Source organism: Sceloporus undulatus, chromosome 1 (assembly GCF_019175285.1).
Source record: "Sceloporus undulatus isolate JIND9_A2432 ecotype Alabama chromosome 1, SceUnd_v1.1, whole genome shotgun sequence".
NCBI classification, from domain to species: domain Eukaryota; kingdom Metazoa; phylum Chordata; class Lepidosauria; order Squamata; family Phrynosomatidae; genus Sceloporus; species Sceloporus undulatus.
Genome location: NC_056522.1, coordinates 3,791,760 through 3,814,447, shown reverse-complemented (window position 1 = coordinate 3,814,447; position 22,688 = coordinate 3,791,760). Strand labels below are relative to the sequence as shown.

The window sequence follows — 22,688 nt, the reverse complement described above, 5'->3', positions numbered from 1 at the left end:
TCATTAGCAAGCTCTGCTTCATTGCCACTCCTTAAGTGCTTGGAATGAGCAAAGGCACTTGGAGTGGGTTGCAACGCATGAGTATTTCCAGAGCAAAAAGAAATCACAGAGACAGAAACCAAAGCTCTTCCCCTTTTCTATGTAGTACTTGAGCAGCCAAACCCAAAGGGTGCTTGGCAATGGCTCCTCTTCATCCTGGAGAGAAGTGACCAGTGGGGTGCCACAGCCTTTGACAAGCTTCCCCATGATATCCTTAGCAGCTTAGCAGCTTTATTTATATACCTCTTCATACTGAACTAAGCAGTCTCTAAGCAGTTTACAACTGTAAGCTAATTGCCCCCAACAAGCTGGGTACTCACGGAAGGATGCCAGGTTGAGTCGACCCTGAGCTCCTGGCTGGGACTGAACTCACTAAATTATGCTTTGTAAGTGAGTGGCTGCATACAGGCTTTTAACCACTGCGCTTCCAGGGCTCCTTGCAAAAAAGTTAGTAAAATGCTGCTAGACAATGCAACTGTTAGGTGGATCTGTAGTTGGTTGTCCTGCTGAACCCAAAGGGTGCTCCGCAATGGATCCTCTCCTTCATCCTGGAGAGAAGTGACTAGTGGGGTGCCACATCGTTCTCTCCTGGACCAGTGTTATTCAATGTCTTTATCAGTTACTTGGATGATGGAATAGAGTGTACTTATCAAATTTGCAAATGACAGAAGTAAAGATGTGCAAACAATTCAGTACTTATTGACAAACCATTGCCCACCATCCAAGTGTATTATAAGACTTCCCATTCATCTGTATTGCAGTTCTTACATACATATCATGATATTACTCCTCTTAAAAAAAGAACTATTCTATCCATTCTATTTATCTTGTTTTCTTCTAAAAAAAACTTTTGAGAAATAGCTACAGACTAAATCAGGTTTTAGTTTAAACATAGTATCATAGAATCATAAAACCACAGTCAGAAAGACATAGTCAAAGCATTTCTTGGACATATGATGATGGGACATGGCTCACTAGAAAAGAAAGCCATCCTTGGTAAGGTGGAATTCAGGAGGAAAAGAGGAAGATTGCATGCCAGATGGATGGACTCCATCATGAAAGTCATAAATGAAGTCTGCAAGACCTGGGCAGAATGGTCAGGGCTAGGGGACTTGGAGGTCTCTCATTCATGGGGTCACCATAAGTTGAAGTTTCCTGACCTAAGGCTTGGCTTCCCCATCAGCAAATGACTCAATGGTTCTTCTCCAGATGAAGGACCAGTAATTGATTCATGTTAAACATAACAATGGCGAGAATGACAATGATTATGGTGGCGATGGGATGATGATAATGATGATCATGATCATGATGATGCATTGAAGTTGCTGGGTCTGGGATATACGAAGGGATGACTTCTCCCACACTTATTCCATGGTTCCCAGCACTGACTGAAACCAAGAAGACTGATAGTCTGATATCCAATTTTCAGTCCCAAGTAGAGTTCATCTATTAAATCACTAAAAGCCTGCCATGTCAACACTTATATTAGTTCAATGGACCTGCACTAGTTAGAATTAACAGCCTGAATCCTGCATCAGTTATGGATGAGTACATCTACTGTAGGTGACTGTTCTGCAGTCATGATTGGGACAAATGTCTTTCAAGTCTTCCTGTACATGGATTTAAATTGATGTAGTGCTTAAAGGACAAGAGGCTGCCATTAGAACTGAATATGAAGAAACAGAATGGTTCCCAATTGGCAAAGGGGTCAGGAAAGGTTGCATATCATCACCCTATTAATTCAACCTGTATGCAGAAAATATCATACGCAAAACAGGCTTAGACTCAGAGGCAGGAGGAGTGAATCATAGAATCATAGAATCGTAGAGTTGGAAGAGACCACTAGGGCCATCCAGTCCAACCCCATTCTGCCATGTAGGAAATCCAAATCAAAGCCATCTAGCCTCTGCTTAAAGACCTCCAAAGAAGGAGACTCCATTACACTCCGAGGAAGGAGTATGTTCCACCGTCAAACAGCCCTTACTCTCAGGAAGTTCCTTCTAATGTTGAGGTGGAATCTCTTTTCCTGGAGCTTGCATCCATTGTTCTGGGTCCTATTCTCTGGAACAGCAGAAAACAAGCTTGCTCCCTCCTCAATATGACATCCTTTCAAATATTTAAACAGGGCTATCATATCACCTCTTAACCTTCTTTTCTCCAGGCTAAACATCCCCAGCTCCCTGAGTCATTCCTCATAGGGAATGGTTTCCAGACCCTTCACCATTTTTGTCGCCCTCCTTTGGACACGCTCCAGTTTCTCAATGTCCTTTCTGAATTGTGGCGCCCAGAACTGGACACAATATTCCAGGAGGGGCCTGACCAAAGCAGAATACAGTGACACTATTACTTCCCTTGATCTAGACACTATACTTTTATTGATGCAGCCTAAAATTGCATTGGCCTTTTTAGCTGCCGCATCACACTGTTGACTCATGTTCAACTTGTGGTCTACTTGGACTCCCAGATCCCTTTCACATGTAGTTTCATTCAGCCAGGTGTCCCCCATCCTATACCTGTGCATTTCATTTTTCTGCCTAAGTGCAGTACCTTACATTTCTCCATGTTGAATTTCATTTTGTTAGCTTTGGCCCAGCTTTGTAGTCTGTTCAGGTCATTTTGAATCTTGATCCCATCCTCTGGAATATTAGCTATTCCTCCTAATTTGGTGTCATCTGCAAATTTAATAAGTATGCTCCCAATTCTGTCATCCAGGTCATTGATAAAGATGTTGAATAGCACTGGGCCCAGGACAGAGCCCTGTGGGACCCCACTGGTCACTTCTCTCCAGGATGAAAAGGAGCCATTGTTGAGCACCCTTTGGCTTCGGCCGGTCAACCAATTACAGATCCATTTAACAGTTCCTTTGTCTAGCCCACATTTTACAAGCTTGTTTGCAAGAATGTCATGGGAAACTTTATCAAAGGCCTTACTGAAATCAAGATATACTATGTTCACAGCATTCCCTTCATCTACCAAGCTGGTAATTTTATCAAAGAAAGAGATTAGGTTTGTCTGGCATGACTTGTTTCTCTGAAACCCATGTTGAGTTTTTGTGATTATGGCATTGCCTTCTAGATGTTCACAGACTCTCTGTTTAATGATCTGCTCCAGAATCTTTCCTGGTATTGATGTCAGACTAACTGGACGATAATTGTTGGGATCCTCTTTTTTCCCCTTTTTGAAGATGGGGACAACGTTTGTCCTCCTCCAGTCTGCTGGGATCTCTCCTGTTGTCCAGGAGTTTTCAAATATGATTGCCAATGGCTCCGATATTACATTTGCCAGTTCTTTTAGTACCCTTGGATGTAGTTCATCTGGTCCCGGAGACTTAAATTCATTTAGATTAACAAGGTATTCCTCTACTATCTCTTTACTTATTCTGTGCTGAAATTCCCCTATTCTGTCCTCTGCTCCATTATCCTCAGGTTGAGCACCCTTTGCCTTTTCTGAGAAGACTGAGGCAAAGAAAGTGTTGAGTAATTCTGCCTTTTCTCTGTCTTCTGTTAGCATTTTGCCATCTTCTGCATCCAGTGGCCCTACCATTTCCTTCTTCTACCTTTTGCTGCGGACATATCCAAAAAAGCCCTTTTTATTGTTCTTAACCTCTCTAGCAAGGCTGAGTTCATTCTGCGCTTTAGCTTTTCTGACTTTACCTTACAAATGCCTGCTATTTCTTTGAATTTCTTTTTTGTGATTTCCCCCCTTTTCCATTTCTTATACATGTTCCGTTTCAAACTTAGCTCCATTGAAAGTTCCTTAGTCATCCATCCTGGTTTCTTGAGACTTCTCCCGTTTTTCTTTCTCACTGGAACTGTTTGAAATTGTGCCTTCAGTATCTCCCTTTTGAGAAAGTCCCATCTGTCCTGAACTCCCTTCTCTTTTAGTATTTCTGACCATGGAATCGCCCTCAATACTTCTCTAAGTTTACTGAAATCCGCTCTCCTAAAGTCTAGGATGCGTGTCTGACTCTGCCTGGCTTCTCCTTTCCACTGTATTACAAACTCCAGGAGAACATGGTCACTTCCACCTAAGGATCCCACCACTTGCACCCCATTAACCAAGTCATCCTTGTTGGTTAGGATCAGATCTAAAATAGCTGACCCCCTTGTTGCCTCTTCCACCTTTTGGACCATGAAATTGTCTTCCAGGCAAGTGAGGAATTTGCTAGACCTTGAGGATTTGGCTGAGTTTGACTTCCAACAAATATCAGGATAGTTGAAGTCGCCCATCACTACTACATCTCTCCTTTCTGAATGTGTGGTCATCTGTTCTAGAAAGATATCCAATTTCTCAGTCTGACTTGGGGGTCTGTAGTAGACTCCCACCATAACATCCTTGTTGTTTCCCTCCCCTTTGATTCTTATCCAGATGCTCTCCACCTGGCTTCCAGGATTGATGTCCTGGATCTCTTCACTGGTGTAAATATCTCTGACATATAGTGCTATTCCTCCTCCTTTCCTGTTTGGCCTATTTCTCTTAAAAAGGTTATACCCCTCTATTTCCACATTCCAATCATGAGTCTCATCCCACCAGGTTTCAGTGAGGCCTATTATATCATATTTGCTTTGTTGTACTAGGAGTTCAAGTTCATCTTGCTTATTTCCCATGCTCTGTGCATTAGTGTAGAGACACTGCAGACCATGGGTCCCATTTACAGTGGTACCCCGGGATACGAATTACCCAGCTTACGAATTTTTCGGGATACGAAAAAATCCCATAGGGATTTATTGTTTCGGCTTACGAAGGTTTTTTCGGGTTACGAAAAAACCTCGGCGCTATTTCGCCACCGGAGGGCAGCAGAGAGCTATTTTTTTCCATTAGCGCCTATGGCAATTCAGGTTACGAAGGTTTTTCGGGTTACGAAATTAGCCGCGGAACGAATTAATTTCGTAACCCGAGGTACCACTGTACTTGCTGCTTGTGCAAGTTTTTTTTGCCTCCCACTGTTGGGTCCTTGCACTTTTTTTCTTGTTTCCTCTTTGTCTGTTTGACTATTTTCTCCAGCCTTCCTTAATATTGCCTCCCTTCCCCACGGAACTCAGTTTAAAGCTCTCCTGATCAAGTTCTTGAGACTGTTGGCAAAAACATTTCTTCCAACTGGCGTGAGATGCAACCCGTCCGTTGCAAGAAGTCCCTCCTCATGGAACCGCAGTCCATGATCAAAGAATGCAAATCGTTCTCGGCGGCACCATCTGCGAAGCCAGTTGTTCACATCCGCTATTTTCCTCTCCCTTCCTGGACCATGCCCTTCGACTGGCAGAAGAGACGAGATGACAACCTGTACAGTGGTACCCCGGGATACGAATTGATCGCGTTACGAAATTTCCGGGATACGAAAAACTTAGATTGGAAAAAACTGTTCCGGGTTACGATATTTTTTTCGGGTTACGAAAAAAATATCGGCGCGAAATTCAAATGCGAAGCGCGGCTAGCGGCTTTCCAGCCGCTAGCCGCGCTTCGGAAAAGCCTTTTCGGGTTGCGAAATGTATCGGGTTACGAACGCCACGGCGGAACGAATTAATTTCGTAACCCGAGGTAGCACTGTACATCCATTCCTTGGATGTAGAAATCACTGCTTCTGTACCCCTCAGCAAGGAGTCCCCCACTACGACCACACGCCTCCTCCGAGGCTTAGCAGCGACTGTTCCCTTGGGTGGGACTCTCAGGCTCCCCTGCTCTGTCCCTGAAGTCTGTCCATGCTGCTCTTCTTCATCCTCCTTGATAAGGGAAAGAGCTTCAAATCGCTTCTCTAGCTGCAAGCTCCCCGAACAATCCCTTCTTGGCCTACTTCTCTGTGTGACATTCCTCCAGCTGTCTGCCTCCTGCGTATGTGAAGTGACCTCCTCGGCTCCAGCATCTTCCTCTGCGTTGTATTCGTCCAGGATTGTTAGTTCTGTTCTGTCCAGGAAATCCTCTTGTTCCAAGGACGTAGCCAGGGGGGGGTTGGTGGGTCTGGTCCCCCCTCCTTCAGGCCTGGGGGCATTTAAGCTCCTTCCTCCCCCCCTCCTCCTCACCATTAAAACCACGGAGCTCCGAGAGGGAAAGGGGGAAAGACAAAGCAAGCTCTTTCCCTTTCGTTTCCATAGGAGTCAGTCTGGCTTCCACTCCTCCTCCTCCTCCTCCCCCCCTCCTCCCTTGTGTTTTTGGCAAAAGTATCTTCCAGGGAGGGAGAAAGTGAATCAAGGCACTTTAAAACTCCTCCGTCCCCTCCATCAAAAGCACAGAGGACTAGAGGGAAAAATTCACTGGGAGCAGGGAGGCTGAGAGAGAGGGGGGGAGGGAGGGAGGGCGGAAGAATGGGAGGGTGAGGAGGCTCTCCTGCCGGCCCTGGCAAAGCCAGGAGGAGCCCAAGTGCCGCCCCTAAACTTCTGTTGCGGGGCCTGAGGGAAGGGGCCAAAAAGCCCTGGAGGAGAGGGAGCGAGGGAGGGACAGGAAGCTGCATCAGGCTGCATCCACACTCAAGAAATAACCAGGTTTGGCAGCGATTTAACTCTTTTGTGGCTCTTGGCTATGGAATTCTGGGAGTTAGCATGTTCTGGGGTCCAGATATCAAGGCTTGGCCCTTTTCTGCTCCTTCCAGCCTTGTTTTTTTTCTCATTTTTAAAAGAAAAATAAAATAAAATACACTTAGCTGGCCCCTTTTCAGCATATCAATGGGGATGCTTTGATGGAGAGTTCCTGCATGGCAGAATGGGGTTGGACTGGATGGCCATTCTTGGGATCTCTTCCAACTCTAGGATTCTAGGATTAATTAATTAACCTAAGGACTCAATCTAAAGATCTTGGCCTCTCTGCCCTCCTGCCTTGGAAGCAAAGTCCATTGGAAGACCTCTGGGTTTTACTTTGCAAGGAGTTTTTATTTTCCTTATTTTTGCCTTTTTAAAGGAGTTTCCCCAAAATTCTGCCAAAGGATGAATTGGGGCTCTGGAGTCCTATGGCTCTGCTCCAGGCAATGCTAGACTGCAGGGCCCATCATCCAGCAGCACCACAGACTGCTGGGAACTGCAGTCTAATAAGGTGCACACTGCAGAAATAATCCAGTTCAACACCACTTTAATGCTATGGAAAATCCTGGGATTTGTAGTATGTTGTGGCACCAGAGCTCTCTGACAAAGAATGCTAAATATCTCACAAAACTACAATACCCAGATGTTGTTGTTGTTGTTGTTATTTTCTTAAATCCCGCCTTTCTCCCAATATACAGACTCAAGGTGGTGATTTTCCATAGCATTAATCTATACAGTGCTCCCTCGGGTTACGAAATTAATTTGTTCCGCCGCGCCGTTCGTAACCCGATGCATTTCGCAAGCCGAAAAGGGCTTTCCGTTAGCGCTGGCAAGCCGCGCGTTTGAATTTCGTGCCGAAAAAAAATCGTAACCCGAAAAAACCTTCGTATCCCGGAACAGTTTTTTCCAATGGAACTTTTTCGTATCCTGGAAATTTCGTAACGCGATCAATTCGTATCCCGGGGTACCACTGTAGTATATCTTTCTACAATGTAGATGGACACAATTTGTTGAGGATGCTTTGACTGGGAGTTCCTGCATGGCAGAATGGGGTTGGACTGGATGGTCCTTCTAGGGGTCTCTTCTAACTCTATGATTCCATGATTCTGTAGCACTCTGAGCCTACTGTGATTTTAATAGTTTTTAAATGTATAACATTTTAAAGTTATAAAGTCTTATAATGCAAGCCATGCACTGATGGACTATAGCACAATAATTTTGTATTTATTGATTTTATACCCTGCCTTTCTCTCAAAATAGGATTCTCTTAAAGGGGTTTGTTTTGTTGGTATAATGTCTTGGAATTTAAAATTATGACAGACAGATAGCTAGATAGATAGATAGATGAGTCTTGGAATTAAAAATTGTGTGCATGTGTGTATGTAGAGTGTGTGTGTGTGTGTGTGTTGGAATTAAAAATCCCTCTTGGAAGTGGGAATGAAATGTTGTGTGGATGCAGCCTGGGTTCTTAACTCAGCTCAGAAGTTGGAATGCAGTGTCTCAAAGCATGAGCAGAGTGTCTCTGAGCATGAACAGAGTGGCTGCCGCTCATTGCTTGAACAGCTGCGCTTTGCTTTATTGAGCTGAATTTATCTGATTTAAACGCCTTCAGAGGAAGGACTCAGTTTGCATCTGCACTGAAAAAAATAATCCAGTTTGATGCCACTTTAGCTGCCCTTGGCACCATATTGTGGAATGCTGGGACTTGTAGTTTGTTGTGGCACCTGACAGAGAAGGCCAAACAGCTTCTCAAAACTACAAATCCCAAGATTCCATAGCAGCACGGAGCCATAACGGAAGTTCAAGTGGTGCCATTCTAATGTAAACGCTCAACCCCCTTTTTGTGTCTGGGGGGGGGGGCTCTTAGCCTCTCAAAATGGTGGCACTTAGTCTGGACCCCCCCTTCCCAAAATCCTGGCTACGTCCCTGCTTGTTCCCTAATATGCTGAAGTGTAGCTACTCTGGACTCCAACTGCTGCACTTTCTCCTCCAAGAGGGCTACCAGCTTGTACTTGGGGCATGTGAAGTTCTCCACTTCTTTAGGCAAGAAGACAAACATCCCACAAGTGTTGCAGGTGACTGCCGTGGTTCCATCAGTCTCCATACTGAAAGGTCTTAGGAAATTACTGGAACAGGATTGTGGGCTTCCTCCTGAAAAAATAATAATAATAATAAATAAAAATAAATTTTTTATTTATACCCCGCCCTTCCAGGGATCAGGGCGGCTTACATAGCAATTAAAAACAGAGACAATCAACAAAATACAGAAAATTTAAAACAGGCAAATACATCAAAACAGCTAAAAATAACAAAAAGCCCCATAGCCCAACCTCTTGGCCACGGAAAGAGGAGGGAGGCCCACAGGATATTTAATCGGGGAATGCCTGTTGAAACAGGAAGGTTTTTAAATCCTTCCTGAATTGGGCCAGGGTGGTAGATGAGCGGAGCTCAGTGGGCAGCATATTCCAAAGGGCTGGGGCAGCCGTGGAAAATGTCCTCCGCGCGGTGGAGGTTAACCTAGCCCCAGGCACCTTCAGTAATTGCTGCCCAGACGTTCTGAGGGTGCGAGGCGGAATGTACGGGGAGAGGCGGTCCTTTAGGTATCCTGGGCCCAAGCCATTTAGGGCTTTATAGGTAATAACCAACACCTTATATTGAGCTCGGAAGCAAATGGGCAGCCAATGGAGATCTTTTAAAACCGGTGTTATGTGGCTGGTCCTGGGAGCACCAGTGACCAGCCGGGCTGCCATATTCTGCACCATTTGTAGCTTCCGAGTTTGGTATAAGGGTTGCCCCATGTAGAGTACATTGCAGAAATCCAGTCTCGAAGTTACCAGAGCATATACAACAGTTTCTAGGTCCCTCTGGGCCAGGTATGGGCGCAGCTGGCGAATCAGCCGAAGCTGATAACAGGTGCTCCTGACCGTCGCATTCACCTGAGCAGTCAGGTGAAGCGACGAGTCAAGAAGCACCCCCAGACTGCACACGGAGTCCTTCACAGGGAGCGTGACCCCGTTCAGGACAGGTGGAATCACCGCCATTCCTGGACCAGGAGAACCTATCACTAGTACCTCCGTTTTCTCTGGATTCAATTTGAGTCGGTTTTCCCTCATCCAGCCCATTACTGACTCTAGACAGGCCACGAGAGGAGAGACGCCATCCCCAGTCACTGCATCAGTCGGAGACATAGAGAAAATAATTTGGGTGTCATCAGCGTACTGATAACCCCGCGCCCCATGTCTCCGGATGATCTCTCCCAGCGGTTTCATGTAAATGTTAGATAGCATGGGAGACAGAATGGCTCCTTGAGGGACCCCGGTTTTAAGGGGCCTCTCGTCGGAGCACACGTCTCCCAGCTGCACCATCTGGGACCTCCCGGAGAGGTAGGTAGGACCGGAACCACTGGAGCGCAGTGCCACCGATTCCCACCTCTGCCAGGCGTCCCAGAAGGATACCATGGTCTATGGTATCGAAAGCCGCTGAGATGTCCAAGAGCACCAACAGGGACACGCTTCCCCTGTCAATGCTCAGACGGAGATCATCGACCAAGGCGACCATGGCCGTCTCAACCCCGTAGCCCGCCCGGAAGCCAGTTTGAAATGGGTCCAGATAATCCGTTTCATCCAAGACCGCCTGAAGCTGGATCGCAACCGCCCTCTCGATCACCTTCCCTAAAAATGGTAGCAGCGAAACAGGCCGATAATTATTATGAACCAGGGGGTCGAGGGAGGGCTTTTTTAGGATCGGTTTTACTATGGCCAATTTAAGATCCGATGGAAATAGCCCATCCCTCAAAGATGTGTTAATTATCTGGCGTAACAATAATGTTACCGCCAGTCCCCCCTGGGCCGCTAACCACGAGGGACAGGGATCAAGAGAGCAGGTCGTTTTCCGAACACTTCCGAGGATCCTCCAGAAAACACCAACGTTAAGCTCCTGATGTTTCAACAATTTGTGGTAGTGAGCTCAATCAACTCTGTCTCTGCTGTCGATTTCCTTGGATGAAAAAAAATAAAATAAAAATAGAATTAAAAATTTTGTGCGCCGTTAGGCGCACGGCTCTAGAAGGAATAATATAGAGCTAGTCTGCTAGCTCTGCCACCTAGTGACTCACAGATGTCACTCACTGATGATGTGACTACAAGCACACTCTTCCTAGAGTTTAAAAAGAAATTAAACAGTCACCACTTACAATGGCTGCCCAGCTATCTGTCTCCTCCTCCTCTCTGTAGCAGGAACTGGTACAGATTGGAGGAAGAAAAATTAACAATCTAAGATATGCAGACGACACAATATTACTAGCAGAAACCAACAAAGACCTGCAGTAATTACTGAAGAAGGTCTCTAGAAACTCTTTTGCGACAAAGTTCCAAAGTCTGGGAGCAGCCACCAAGAAGACCCAGTCTCCTTTGTTCCCAACAGAGGAGCCTGAAAAGAGAGAAGGGCCTCCTCAGATGATCTTTGAGTTTTAATGGGTTCAGAAAGGGAAATACAGTCCCTTAAATAGCCTGAACCCAAGTGGATACATATAGTTGGATAGAGCCAGCATGGCATAGTAATTTAAGTGTTGCACCATGACTCTGGAAACCAGGGTTCAATTCCCATCTTGGCTATGAAACCCACTGGGTGACCATGTTCTCATCTTCAGGGAAAGGCAATGGCAACCCCTCTCCAAAAAACAAAAAACAAAACCTTGCCAAGAAAACCTCATGATAGGATTGCCTTAGGGTCACCATAAGCTGGAAATGATTGGAAGGCACACAACAACAAAGTGGATATGTAATGAAATGTTTAATACATTTGCATTCCTGATGTTTTTGACTCTTGTGGCAAACAGCATTGACCTCCCAGCTGCTGGGTTTAAGGATGTCCTTACATCTGAACACCAAGAAACAAAATCAGATTGTTTTCACACAAGTGAGAGGTGGAGAAATCAGTGTGCGATTAAATTTGTGTTCAGTGCCAATGCCAGATTTGCAATGGTTGGAGTGGGCATTTCTGTTGCAGTCATGGTGAGCTCCTAACCTAAGAAACAGAGGCTCTAGAACAGTGGTTCCAAACTGTGGCCTACCAAGTGTTTTGGACTTCAGTTCCCAGATGTCCCAGACAACTTGGCTGATCTGGCTTTCTCTGAAGATGCCAGACACAGATGCTGGCGAAACTTCAGGAAGAAAATCTTCTAGAACATGGCCACATAGCCCGAAAACCTCACAAAAAACTTGGCTGATGTTCAGGGATTCTGGGAGCTGAAGTCCAAAAACTACTCGAGGTCCAAATTTTGGAAACGACTGCTCTAGAATCATAGAACATTAGAGCTGGATGGGACCACAAGAATATTACCCAAAAAGCTGGGGAGGACTCGGGGTCCCCACCAACAATGATGGCATCTCCTTTGTATTTGGGGGCATTAATTAGCTCAATAAGGATAGCTGCAAGAGGTTGGGTAACTTTTCACCTATATATACCAATACTAACTGCAAGAAGACTCCAAGTTAATCAATAAAGGTTTTATTTAGGAATGTGCAAGAGAGCACACAAACACACAATACTGTAACTGTTCAGTCTGAGATACTGTAAAGGCTAACCAAAACAGAGGTATGGGAATCGGATAGTAGAGGCTTAGCGTTATAGAAAGGGGGATATTTACCAATCCTGTGGAAGAATCCATGGAAAGCAGGTTGTGGCTCAGACAGCATCTGAGGGTGACAAAGTGAGCAAGGAAGATCCTCTCTGGACACGGGGGTCTATGGGCAAACTATGAGCAACAGTGGGAAGCTATGTACAACTTGATTATGTCCAGGGCTGATATTTATACCGGTTTTGCACTCACAAGGGATAGTTGATGAACTCCTTCAAGGTAGCAAAGACCTGATGGGTTTCCCACGGAATTGGCAATAGGATTTGGAATGACTGATAGCTTTAACTGTGAAACAACAAAAACATTGATTGGATTTAGGACACCCCAAGATGAATAGATAGGGAAGTTGTCTGGGAGCACAGCGGGGGAAGTAGGAAATATGGTCTTGCTTGCTTTAGTGGAATGAGACCATCTTTGTCCCCAGTGCAAGAAGATATGTGAAATGCCTGGAGGGGGGAATGGAGTGATCAGCAGACCCATTTACCTTTTATTGCCTTGATAGCCAGGGTTTTCCACATGTCTTTCAGGCTAGTGTTCCTGCTCACATGTGTAACTTCCTAGTGTACCAAAGATCACTGTGACCTCTTAAAACATGTCTCACTCTAGATATCAAGAGTGTCAGCAGGGTGCAGTGATCTGAGCATTGAACTATGATTCTGCAGACCAGGGTTTGAATCCCCAGTTAACCATAGAAACCCCCTGGGTGACCTTGGGCAAGGCACTCTCTCTCAGCCTCAGGGGATGACAACGGCAAACTCCCTTGAAAAAACCTGCCAAGAAAACCCCATGATCAGTCTGCCTGAGAGTCACCATAAGTTGTAAATGCACACAACAATAACAGCAGTAAGATGTCAAATATGAAAATATGAAACCCATATTCCAGCCACAGGAGTTGAAGGGTGGGCTAACAAGGGCCATATGTACTACATTCCCCCATCATGCTGGAATGCACAACTAAAGCACCCCTGAGGGATGTCCATCTAACCTCTGTTTCAAGGTTTCCAAAGAAGGAGAGTCCACCACCCTCCAAGGCAATATTTCCCACTGTCCAACAATTCTTATAGTATAGTTCTTCCTACTGTTTAGATGAAATCTCTTTTCTTATCATTTCAATCCATTGGTACAAACTAAAATCTCTGGAGCATCAGAAAACCATCTCTGTCTAACTTTTCATGGCATCCCTTCTGCTATTAAAAGATGGCTGTTGTGCCTCTTCTCAGTCTTCTCTTCTACATGTTAAACATCCCCAGCTCCCCAAGGCTGAGTCTAGACTGCAAAATTAATCCAGCTTGACTCCACTTTAATTGTTATTATGCAATACTATCAAATTATGGGATTTGTAGTTTTGTGAGATAGTTAGCTTTCTCTATCAGACAGCTCTGGTACTATAACAATCTACAAATCCCAGGATTCCATAGGATGAAGGCATGGCAGTTAATGCTGTGTCAAACTACATTACTTCTGCAGTGTGTGAGCAGCCTTGGTCATTCCTCATAAGGCTAGGTTTCTAGAACTTGGGTGATCTTAGCACAATAACCTCCAAGATCCGCAAAACAGCGATACTTTTATGGTGCCAACCAAAATGCACAAAATACATATTGCAGGCCTTCAAGTTTCCACTGGCATCTTCTTCAGATCTTTATTGGGCCAAAATGACACAAAATGAGTTGCAAACTTTTGAAGTTCCATTGGCATCTTCATCAGGCAAAGGTGTTTAAAATCACACAGGAGATGAGGGAAATATGACAGTTAATCACAGACTTGGTTGCTTTTCTCTGGACTCAAAAGCGTTCTTTCCTGCCCTCTGCAAAAGCAACAATCTCCATCTTCAAGGTGGCTGTTTTGTGCAGAAGATGGAGACTTTCAAGGGAAAAGATTTCATGGGGCGGGAAAGGCTTTTAGCGTTCTTTTAGAATTAGCTTTTCCAGGAAGGTATTTAACCCTGGCTTTGTAAATCTGGATGCTCAGGGAGAAGATGGGTGTTAACAATTTAAGTGCAGCTGAGAGGATTGCGGCTTGCTGGGAGGCATTTGTCTTTAAGGTTATGTGCACAAACCTCTTGCAATGCTCTCCTTTTCATGTGCCTTTGTCTCCCTTTTATGCTCAGTAGGCTGAAGCTGTTGGGTGTAGAGGAGGGGAAATCAAAGCTAAAGACCTTGGCTAAGGTAGATTATCACCACCCTTTCAAAGCCTTCACTCCTAAACTGAGATGGAATTTAATGGATCTGCTGTGTGTGTGTGTATGTTTTCTCTGAAAACCTGCCAAATCCAAAAGTTGAACAATTTTCTGGACCTACAGTGCAATCTTGCACATGCTGGCTTAGAAAGAAGACCCATTGTGTTTAGGAGGACTCCAGCTCATGCATTTGTTTTTAAGGTTACATAGGCATAAGGCTCTTTCCATACTCTCCCTTTCTATGCTCCTTTGGCTTTGTTCTTACTTTTAAAGCCTACCATGTGTGTTGCTATTGTTTTTTGTGGGTTTTTCGGGTTATGTGGACATGTTCTAGAAGAGTTTATTCCTGACATTTCACCAGCATCTGTGGCTGGAATCTTTAGAGAATGCTGGCATGGAAGAGAGCAGGGTGTGTATAAATGCTGTGTGATCCTGGATTGAGAGGAGTGATTTCCACGTTAATCTATGTATTGTTCTGTTGTTGCATAACAAGACCTCAGAAATGACAAATCCACTTTGCACATCCTCACACCCGAAGGCCTTGCCATTCAACAACAGAACAATACACAGATTAACATGGAAATCACTCCTCCCAACCCAGGGTCACACAGTGTGTGTGTTTGTCTATGTATCCCACTCACCTTCATGCCAGCATTCTCTGAAGATGCCAGCCACAGATGCCAGCAAAACATCAGGAATAAACCCCTCTAGAACATGGCGACATAGCCCAAAAAACCGACAAAAAACTATGGATGCCAGCCATGAAAGTTTTCAACCTCACAATGTTTTGCTGTTGCTCAGAAAATAAATTTGAAAAGTTTATTTAGAACCATAGAGTCAAAAGGGACTTTAAGGGGTCACTTAGTCCACTGGCAGAGCAGAAATCCATAGCTAAAGCATCCCTGAGAGGTGGCTATCTAAGCTTTGTCTAAAAACCTCCTGCAATAGAAAGTCCATTAACTTCTGAGGTTGTTGTTGTTGTTTGTTGTGTGTCTTCAAGTTACTTCCAACTTATGGCAACCCTAAGGTGACCCCATCATGAGGTTTTCTTGGCAAGAGTTATTCAGAGAAGGTTTGCCATTGCCTTCCACTGAGGCTGAGAGAGTGTGACTTGCACAAGGCCACCCAATGGATGTCACGGCTGCACAGGGAATTGAACCCTGGTCTCCAGAGTCGTAGTCCAGTGTTCAAACCACTATGCCACACTGGTTCTGTTATGTACCTTCAAATTGAATCCAAGGTATGACAAACTTGTCCTATGGTGTTCTTGGCAAGATTTATTCAGAGGAGCTTCTCCTTTGCCTCCCTCTGAAGCTGAGGCAGAGTGACTTGCCCAAGGTCCCCACTGGGATTCCAGGACTGTATAGGGATAGGAACCCTGGTTTCCCAGAATCCTAGGTTGCATCTACACTGAGGAATGAATGCAGTTTGACACCTATTTTACTGCTGTGGTTCAATGCTATGGGATTCTAGCATTTGTAGCTTTGTGAGTTATTTAGCCTTCTCTGTCAGAGAGCTCTGGTACCACAATAAACTACAAATCCCAGGATTCCATAACTTTGTCGAACTGCTTTAATTCTGCAGTGTTGCTGCAGACCGTATCTCATTCTGTAGATCTTGATATTTCATAATCTTTCCCCTCTTAGTATTTTCAGTTCTTCTGTCCTCTGGCATTGCCACACCTATAACCCAAACTTTTCTTTTTTCACAGCCACAGTTCTGTCTGGTGTGTGTGTGTGAATGCCTTCCATTCACCTGTCAATTTATGGGGATCCCATGAATTTCTTTGGGTTTTCTTTGGGTTGGCAACCTCTCATCCAAGTACTAACCAGGGCTGACCCTGCTTAGCTTTTGGGGTCAAACGGGAACCGATGCCTTAAGAGCATTTAGGACTCTGCCTGCAAAGTATGTTCTAATTGTTTATCATTTTGACTCTTAAGAATCCCACAAGATTTTTATTTTGACATTTGCAACAACTTTTTCACTAGTTCTTTGGAGATGGCAAATCGTTCTTTCTTTTATTTGTAAAGATTCCAATGCTTCATTGCAGCCACTTTATCATGGCATTTCTTATTTTCACCCTTTGCGATCCTGCTGTGCAAACTAACAAGGTGGTCCACAGTTTCATCTTTTTCTTTACACAGATGACATTTAACATTCCTGGGCTGGTTTTCAAGATTGCCATTATGGATTTGTAACCATGGAATTTATCACACGGGAGGATTTTATCTTAATTTCGAATGAAAAGAAAGTGGGGTCAGAACGCATTCACGTGAATTTGCTAGTTCAGCAAATTTACGTGAATTTGAATTGCGTTCGCACTGACTTTCCATTGCCCAAAAATAGCTTGCCATTGCCTGAAATTGCGTGTGATCACCTGTCACGCAATAACGTTAAACCCCATGATTGCATTCGGATTGACTACCCATTGCCCGAAATTGCGTGTGATAGTCTATCATGCAATAAAGTTAAACCCCATGATTGTGTTCAGATTGCCATTGGATTATACTTCCAATTTCCCTTGTCTGATAAACTCCCTAAAGTTACGGATCCGTAACAGACGTCTTCTCATAACATCCCAAATCCACAAAACAGTGATACCATTATTAGACTAGCCATAATGCATAAAATACACATTGCAAGCTTTTGAACATGTATTCTGTGCATTTTGGTTGGCCTAACAATGTTATCGCTGCTTTGTGGATTTGGGATGTTATTGTACTTCACTGCATGGCCAACATGGTTATCCCTGGAACATTCGGAAGAACTTCCTGACAGTAAGAGCTGTTCAACAGTGGAAGAGGCTGCCTTATCTAAAAATACAAGCAATAAAATGGACAGTGGTACTGCTACCAATCATTAAAATGACCAAATCGTCTGTTTTCTATGCTATCAAATCAGAAGTGGGAGTGTTCTTTGGAATCAGCTATAGAAGATCAGATGGGTAGGCCCCATCTGATCTTCTATAGCTGTTGTTATTATGTGCCTTCGAATAGACCTGAACTCATGGTGACTCTCAGACACCTCCAAGAATCCCTATCTTCCATTCTCTGCTTAGTTTCTGCATGTGGAACCATCCTACATGTGGACTTCCTCTCCTTCTTCTCCCTTCTCCCTTTCCTAGCATTATGGTCTTTTCCAGTGATCCATGTCTTCTCAGTATATGGGCAAAGTATGCCAGCCAAAGTACGTTGGCTTCTAAGGAGATCTCTGGCTTGATCTGTTCCGAGATCCATCTATTTGTCTTTTTAGCCATCCATGGTATCCTCAGCACTCTTCTCCAGCACCACATCTCCAATGTCTTGATTTTCTTCTTATCTGCCTTCTTCTCTGTCCAGCTCTCACATCCATACACGGTGATGGGGAATATGATGGCTTGGACGATACTAATTTTTTGTGCTCAGTTGTATATCTTTACTCTTCTGGAGCTTTTCTAGTTCTTTCATAGCTGCCCTTCTCATTCCTAATCTTGTTCTTATTTCTTGACTGAAGCCACCATTCCAATCAAAATTTGATCCTATGTACGGTAATTCTTTAACCATTTCAATTTCCTCATGGTCTAGATCAGCGATTCTCAACTTGTGGGTTGTGACCTCTTTGGGGGTCGAATGACCCTTTCACAAGGGTCGCCTAAAACCATAGAAAAACACATACAGTGGACCCTTGTTATACGCTGGGGTTTGGTTCCAAGATCCCCCATGGATAACAAAATCCATGGATGCTCAAGTCCCATTAAATATAATGACATAGCAACATGGTGTCCCTTATAAAAAATGGAAAATCAATTTATACTTTTGAAATTTATACTTTTTTTGAACATTTTCAAATCATGTATGCTTGAATCAGTGTATAAAAAATCCATGTATAAGAAGGGCTGACTGTATTTCCAATTGTCTTAGGAACCGAGACACTGCAGTTTTATGGTTGGGGTCACCACAACATGAGGAACTGTATTAAAGGGTCGCGGCATTAGGAAGGTTGAGAAGAACCACTGTTCTAGATTGAATTTATGTTCAGTTGTCCCTCCATATTCACTAGGGTTAGGGGAACAAGACCCCCGTGAATATGAAAAAAACGCAGATAATAAAAACACTGTTTTTACCTGAGAGGACACCTCTCTAGGAATCTCTAGGTCCTTCAGTGCAACTCTGTGGTCAATGTCCAACATACACTGACCATAGAATGGCACTGGAGTAGCTACAAATGGTCTTTCAGTGCAACTTTTAGTTAAAGTTGACCACAGAGTTGCACTGGAGGACCTAGACAGTCCTAGAGAGTACATATTAATGACATCCGTGAATAATCAAATCCGCAAATATCAAATCCGCAAATATGGAGGGATGACTGTATTTCTTCTGTAGTCATTATTTATGTCCAGTATTAATCCTGCCTTTGCACTTTCATCTTTGACCTTCCTCAGTAACCATTCCAAGTCTGTGATGTCTTCCACCATTATTATGGTATCATCCACATATCTTAGGTTATTGATATTCCTTCCTCCTATCTTCACTCCTCCTCCTTCTGATTCTAGCTCTGTTTTCCTTGTGATGTTTTCAGCATATATGTTAAACAAGTCTCCTTCTTTGGAGGTTTTTAAACAGAGGCTGGATGGCCATCACTCAGGGGTGCTTTGAATGAGAGTTCCTGCATGTCTGGGGCTTGGACTGGATGGCCCTTGGGGTCTCTTCCAAGTCTAGGATTCTAGGACTCTAGGAAGGGTGATAAGATGCAGCCTTGCCTGACCCCTTTGTCTATTGGGAACCACTCTGCTTCTCCGAATTCATTTCTGACCGTGGCCTCTTGTCCTTGGTACAGATTTTTCATCAATACTGTCAAATGTGAATTAAGCAGTTACACCATGGCTCAAAACACAAATATGTATAGAGCATAACTATGAAGCCTATGACCAGATTTGCTTGCTCAGAAATAAGTTTTGCCGCTGCAGGAAACAATACACTAAAGTTTGAACTGTGAAAGAATGGGATTCCACTTTAGCTGATCCTGTTGTTGCTGTGTGCTCCTGCCTAAAGCAGGCAATGTCAACAGCAGCTACCCCCAGAATCTCTTCTTGAGCTCAATGGGACTTACATGCAAGTAAGTGCAATCTCAGGTTGCTGCCACAAGGAAGAATTAATGCAGTGGAGCATTCCAGTGGAGCGTCAAAAACTTGCAATGTGTATTTTGTGCATTTTGTCTGGCTCCATAAAGCTACCACTGTTTTGCGGATCATGGAGGTTATTGTGCTAAGATCACCCAAGTTCTAGAAACCAAGCCTTATGAGGAATGACCAAGGCTGCTCACACACTGCAGAATTAATACAGTTTGACACTGTTTTAATTGCCGTGGCTGCATCCTATGACATCCTGGGATTTTTCGTTTGTTGTGGCACCAGAGCTCTCTGACAGAGAAGGCTAAATATCCCACAAAACTACAAGTCCCAGAATTCCATAGCTCTGAGCCACGGCAGTTAAAGCAGCATCAAACTGGATTATCTGTGCAGTGCAGATGCAGCCATAGTGTACCATTTTAGACGTGGGCTACTTTGAAGCTGGAGATGGATGTGGGGAGGTAAATGGTGTGTGTTTCTGTTGCCACATTTTCCTTTCCTCCTGGTCTTTTCTCTGGCATTATTTATCTGGAAAAAATTATAATCCAGTCTTACATTCCAAGGAAGAATGATTCATTTACACTTCCATGGAAGATTTTCAGTTCAGAGGACAATTGGAGAGAACAACGCTGAAGTACAAAGAACAGTGTGGTCACTCCTGCTCATTGGTATCAAGCTTTGCTCCAGAAAATGGTTTAACCTAAGACTTATCATTTGCAGCAGCAGTTGACCCAGAGCTCCTGGATAGGGCATGTATTAGTAGGCAGGTCTGTTTCCTAGTGCAGAGCTGTGCAAAGGACACTCCTGTTATTACTAGATAGCAATTCCAGCGTGACTCTTCAACATTGGCCAAGGTGGCTAGGGCCAATGGGAGTCGGAGTCCAATGACATCAGGAAGGCCATCCTTTACTCAGTCCTGTCCTGCAATCTTCTTTTATGGATCTCCGGGAGCAAGGCTGCGAAAGGTCTTCTGAGAACTTGTAGAGCTGCTGCCACTCCAAACAGAGTAGTCTAAAACAGAATTGTCAGAACTCTCTGACAGAGAAGGCTAAATATCTCACAAAACTACAAATCCCTGAATTCCATAGCATTGAACCATGGCAATTATAGCAGTGTCAAACTGCACTATTTCTGCAGTGCAGATGCAGTCTCAGCCTCTGCATGTAAATCCCAAACTTACTCACAAGCAAATGCAGATAAAAATGAAGCTTCTTTGGTTCCATCCTATCCAGGCTTTCTTGGAAGTATGTCTTGCACACTTCAAACACTTGCTTATTCTCAAGCAAGTGAGGCTAAGATTTTAGGATGTAGCCCAATAGAGCAATTCTATATATGTTTACTCTGAAGTAAACCTCACCGTGATCAGCGATGTTTCCTTGCCAGAAAGTCTGCTTTGTGTTACAACCTTAGAACCAGAAGCTTGCAGAAGTTGCTATTTCAGACTACAACTCTGTGAATCCCCCAGCGGCCATGCTGATTGGGGATTCTGAGAGATGTAGTCCACCAAGGGAACTTTTCCAGCCCTGATGTCAGAATCATTGGTGGGCTGACTTCTGTTCTGATTGGATGTACCAGCTGATCCGGGGATTCTGGGAGTTGTAGTCCAAAAAAGAAACTTAGGCAAGCTTGGCTCAGAACTCCTTTCCCCTCTTGGCTCAGAATCTAGACTTTTCAACATATCCATTTTGTTTTGCAGATACTCTCTCATCCCCTTCCTCCAAATCCTTTCCAGTTTGTCCAACTTCCTTCTCAGATTGCTGTGCCCATGATGGGGAACAAAAGCTCAGTTTCCGCTTAATTACTGTAGGGCTGGTACTGCGCAGTCGTTGGCTCATGGAGCTGCATAACCAAGTCCCCAGCTCACATGCCTCAACCCATCCAAATCCAAATTTTTCCAATTATTTCTTTCCAAAGCAGAGAGAACAGCCACTTTGCTCTTCCTGCATCCCGCTGTGACTCTCCTTGCATCACCTCAGCTGATGAAATGTGTTTAAATATGACTGTGAGTGGTCAGGGGCAGCGCATTTCATGCTCACGCAGGTGGGAAACGGTGCTACATTTCAGGGTGCATTATCAAAATTGCCGCTCTGTCATGAAATATGTATGAATGCAAGAGAAATGGACTTTTGTGCTCCTGGGCACATTTGCATGCAAATCAGTCAAACTTATATAAAAATCCAGTTTGACAATAAAATCATACAATCGTAGAATCTTAGAGTTGGAAGAGACGCCAAGGGTCATCCAGTCCAGCCCCTTTCTGCCATGCAGGAAGACACCATCAAAGCACTCCAACAGATAGCCATCCAGCCGTTTCTTAAAAACCTCCAAAGAAGGAGACTCCATCACACTCTGAGGGAATATGTTCCACTGTCAAACAGCTCTTACCATCGGAGGTTCTTCCTAGGAGATTATTGCACGCTTCTTTTTGCCTCTTTCTGTCCAATCCAGGCATGGGCTGAGCACAGGTTTAAAAGGATCTTATTGCACGCCTCCATACCCAACTTGGCCGCATCGCGTACCCAATCTGGACTACCGTACCTTTCAAAGGACAGGAAAGTACCATTCCTCGAAAAGTATGCCAGGATTCCAGATCAGGTATGTGATGTGGCTGGGTTGGGCACGGAGGCATGCAATAAGATCCGTTTTCATCTGGTTTAAACCCATGCCCATCCCATGCCCAAATCAGGCAAAAAGAGGCGTGTGCTAATCTCCCTAATGTTGAGCTGGAATCTTTTTTCCTGGGGTTTGCATCCATTGCTCCATTGACCTATTCTCTGGAACAGCAGAAAACAAGCTTGCTCCATTTTCAACATGGTATCCTTTCAAATGCTTAAACAGGGCTATCAGATCACCACTTAACCTTCTCTTCTCCAGGCTAAACATACCCACTCCCTAAACCACTCCTCATAAGGCTTGGTGGTTTCCAGACCTTTCACCATTTTGGTCACCTTCCTCTGGACATGCTCCAGCTTGTCCATACATTAATCTTTCCTGTACTACTAATCCCAGAATCCCCCCCCCCAGCTAGGGACCTGTAGTCCCCAAAAGTAACTTCTTCAGTTGTCTGTGGACATGGCAGGGAGTTGGACTGGGTGGCCCTTGTGGTTTCTTCCAACTCTATGATTCTATGATTCTGGACTTTATCGCACACAGAAATGTAAACGTTCTAGGGACGGGAGGAGGACTCTCGTGTGCGCGCGCGACCGCCCAAAAACGGATTTT

At 44.3% G+C, this 22,688-nt stretch overlaps 1 protein-coding gene across 2 annotated transcripts in view; it reads left to right on the top strand.

Moving 5' to 3' along the window:
* Positions 1–22,688, top strand: part of PNOC (prepronociceptin) — a 64,841-nt gene that overhangs the window by 10,452 nt on the left and 31,701 nt on the right. The window contains exon 1 of one of the 2 annotated variants that reach the window (XM_042445032.1): positions 22,239–22,280. The exons of the other annotated variant lie outside the window; for it this stretch is intronic. Within the exon in view, the coding sequence (XP_042300966.1) occupies positions 22,278–22,280 (3 nt within the window). The 5' untranslated portion in view covers positions 22,239–22,277. Of the gene's footprint in view, positions 1–22,238; positions 22,281–22,688 lie in introns of those variants that run through there. 2 annotated transcript variants of the gene reach the window in all.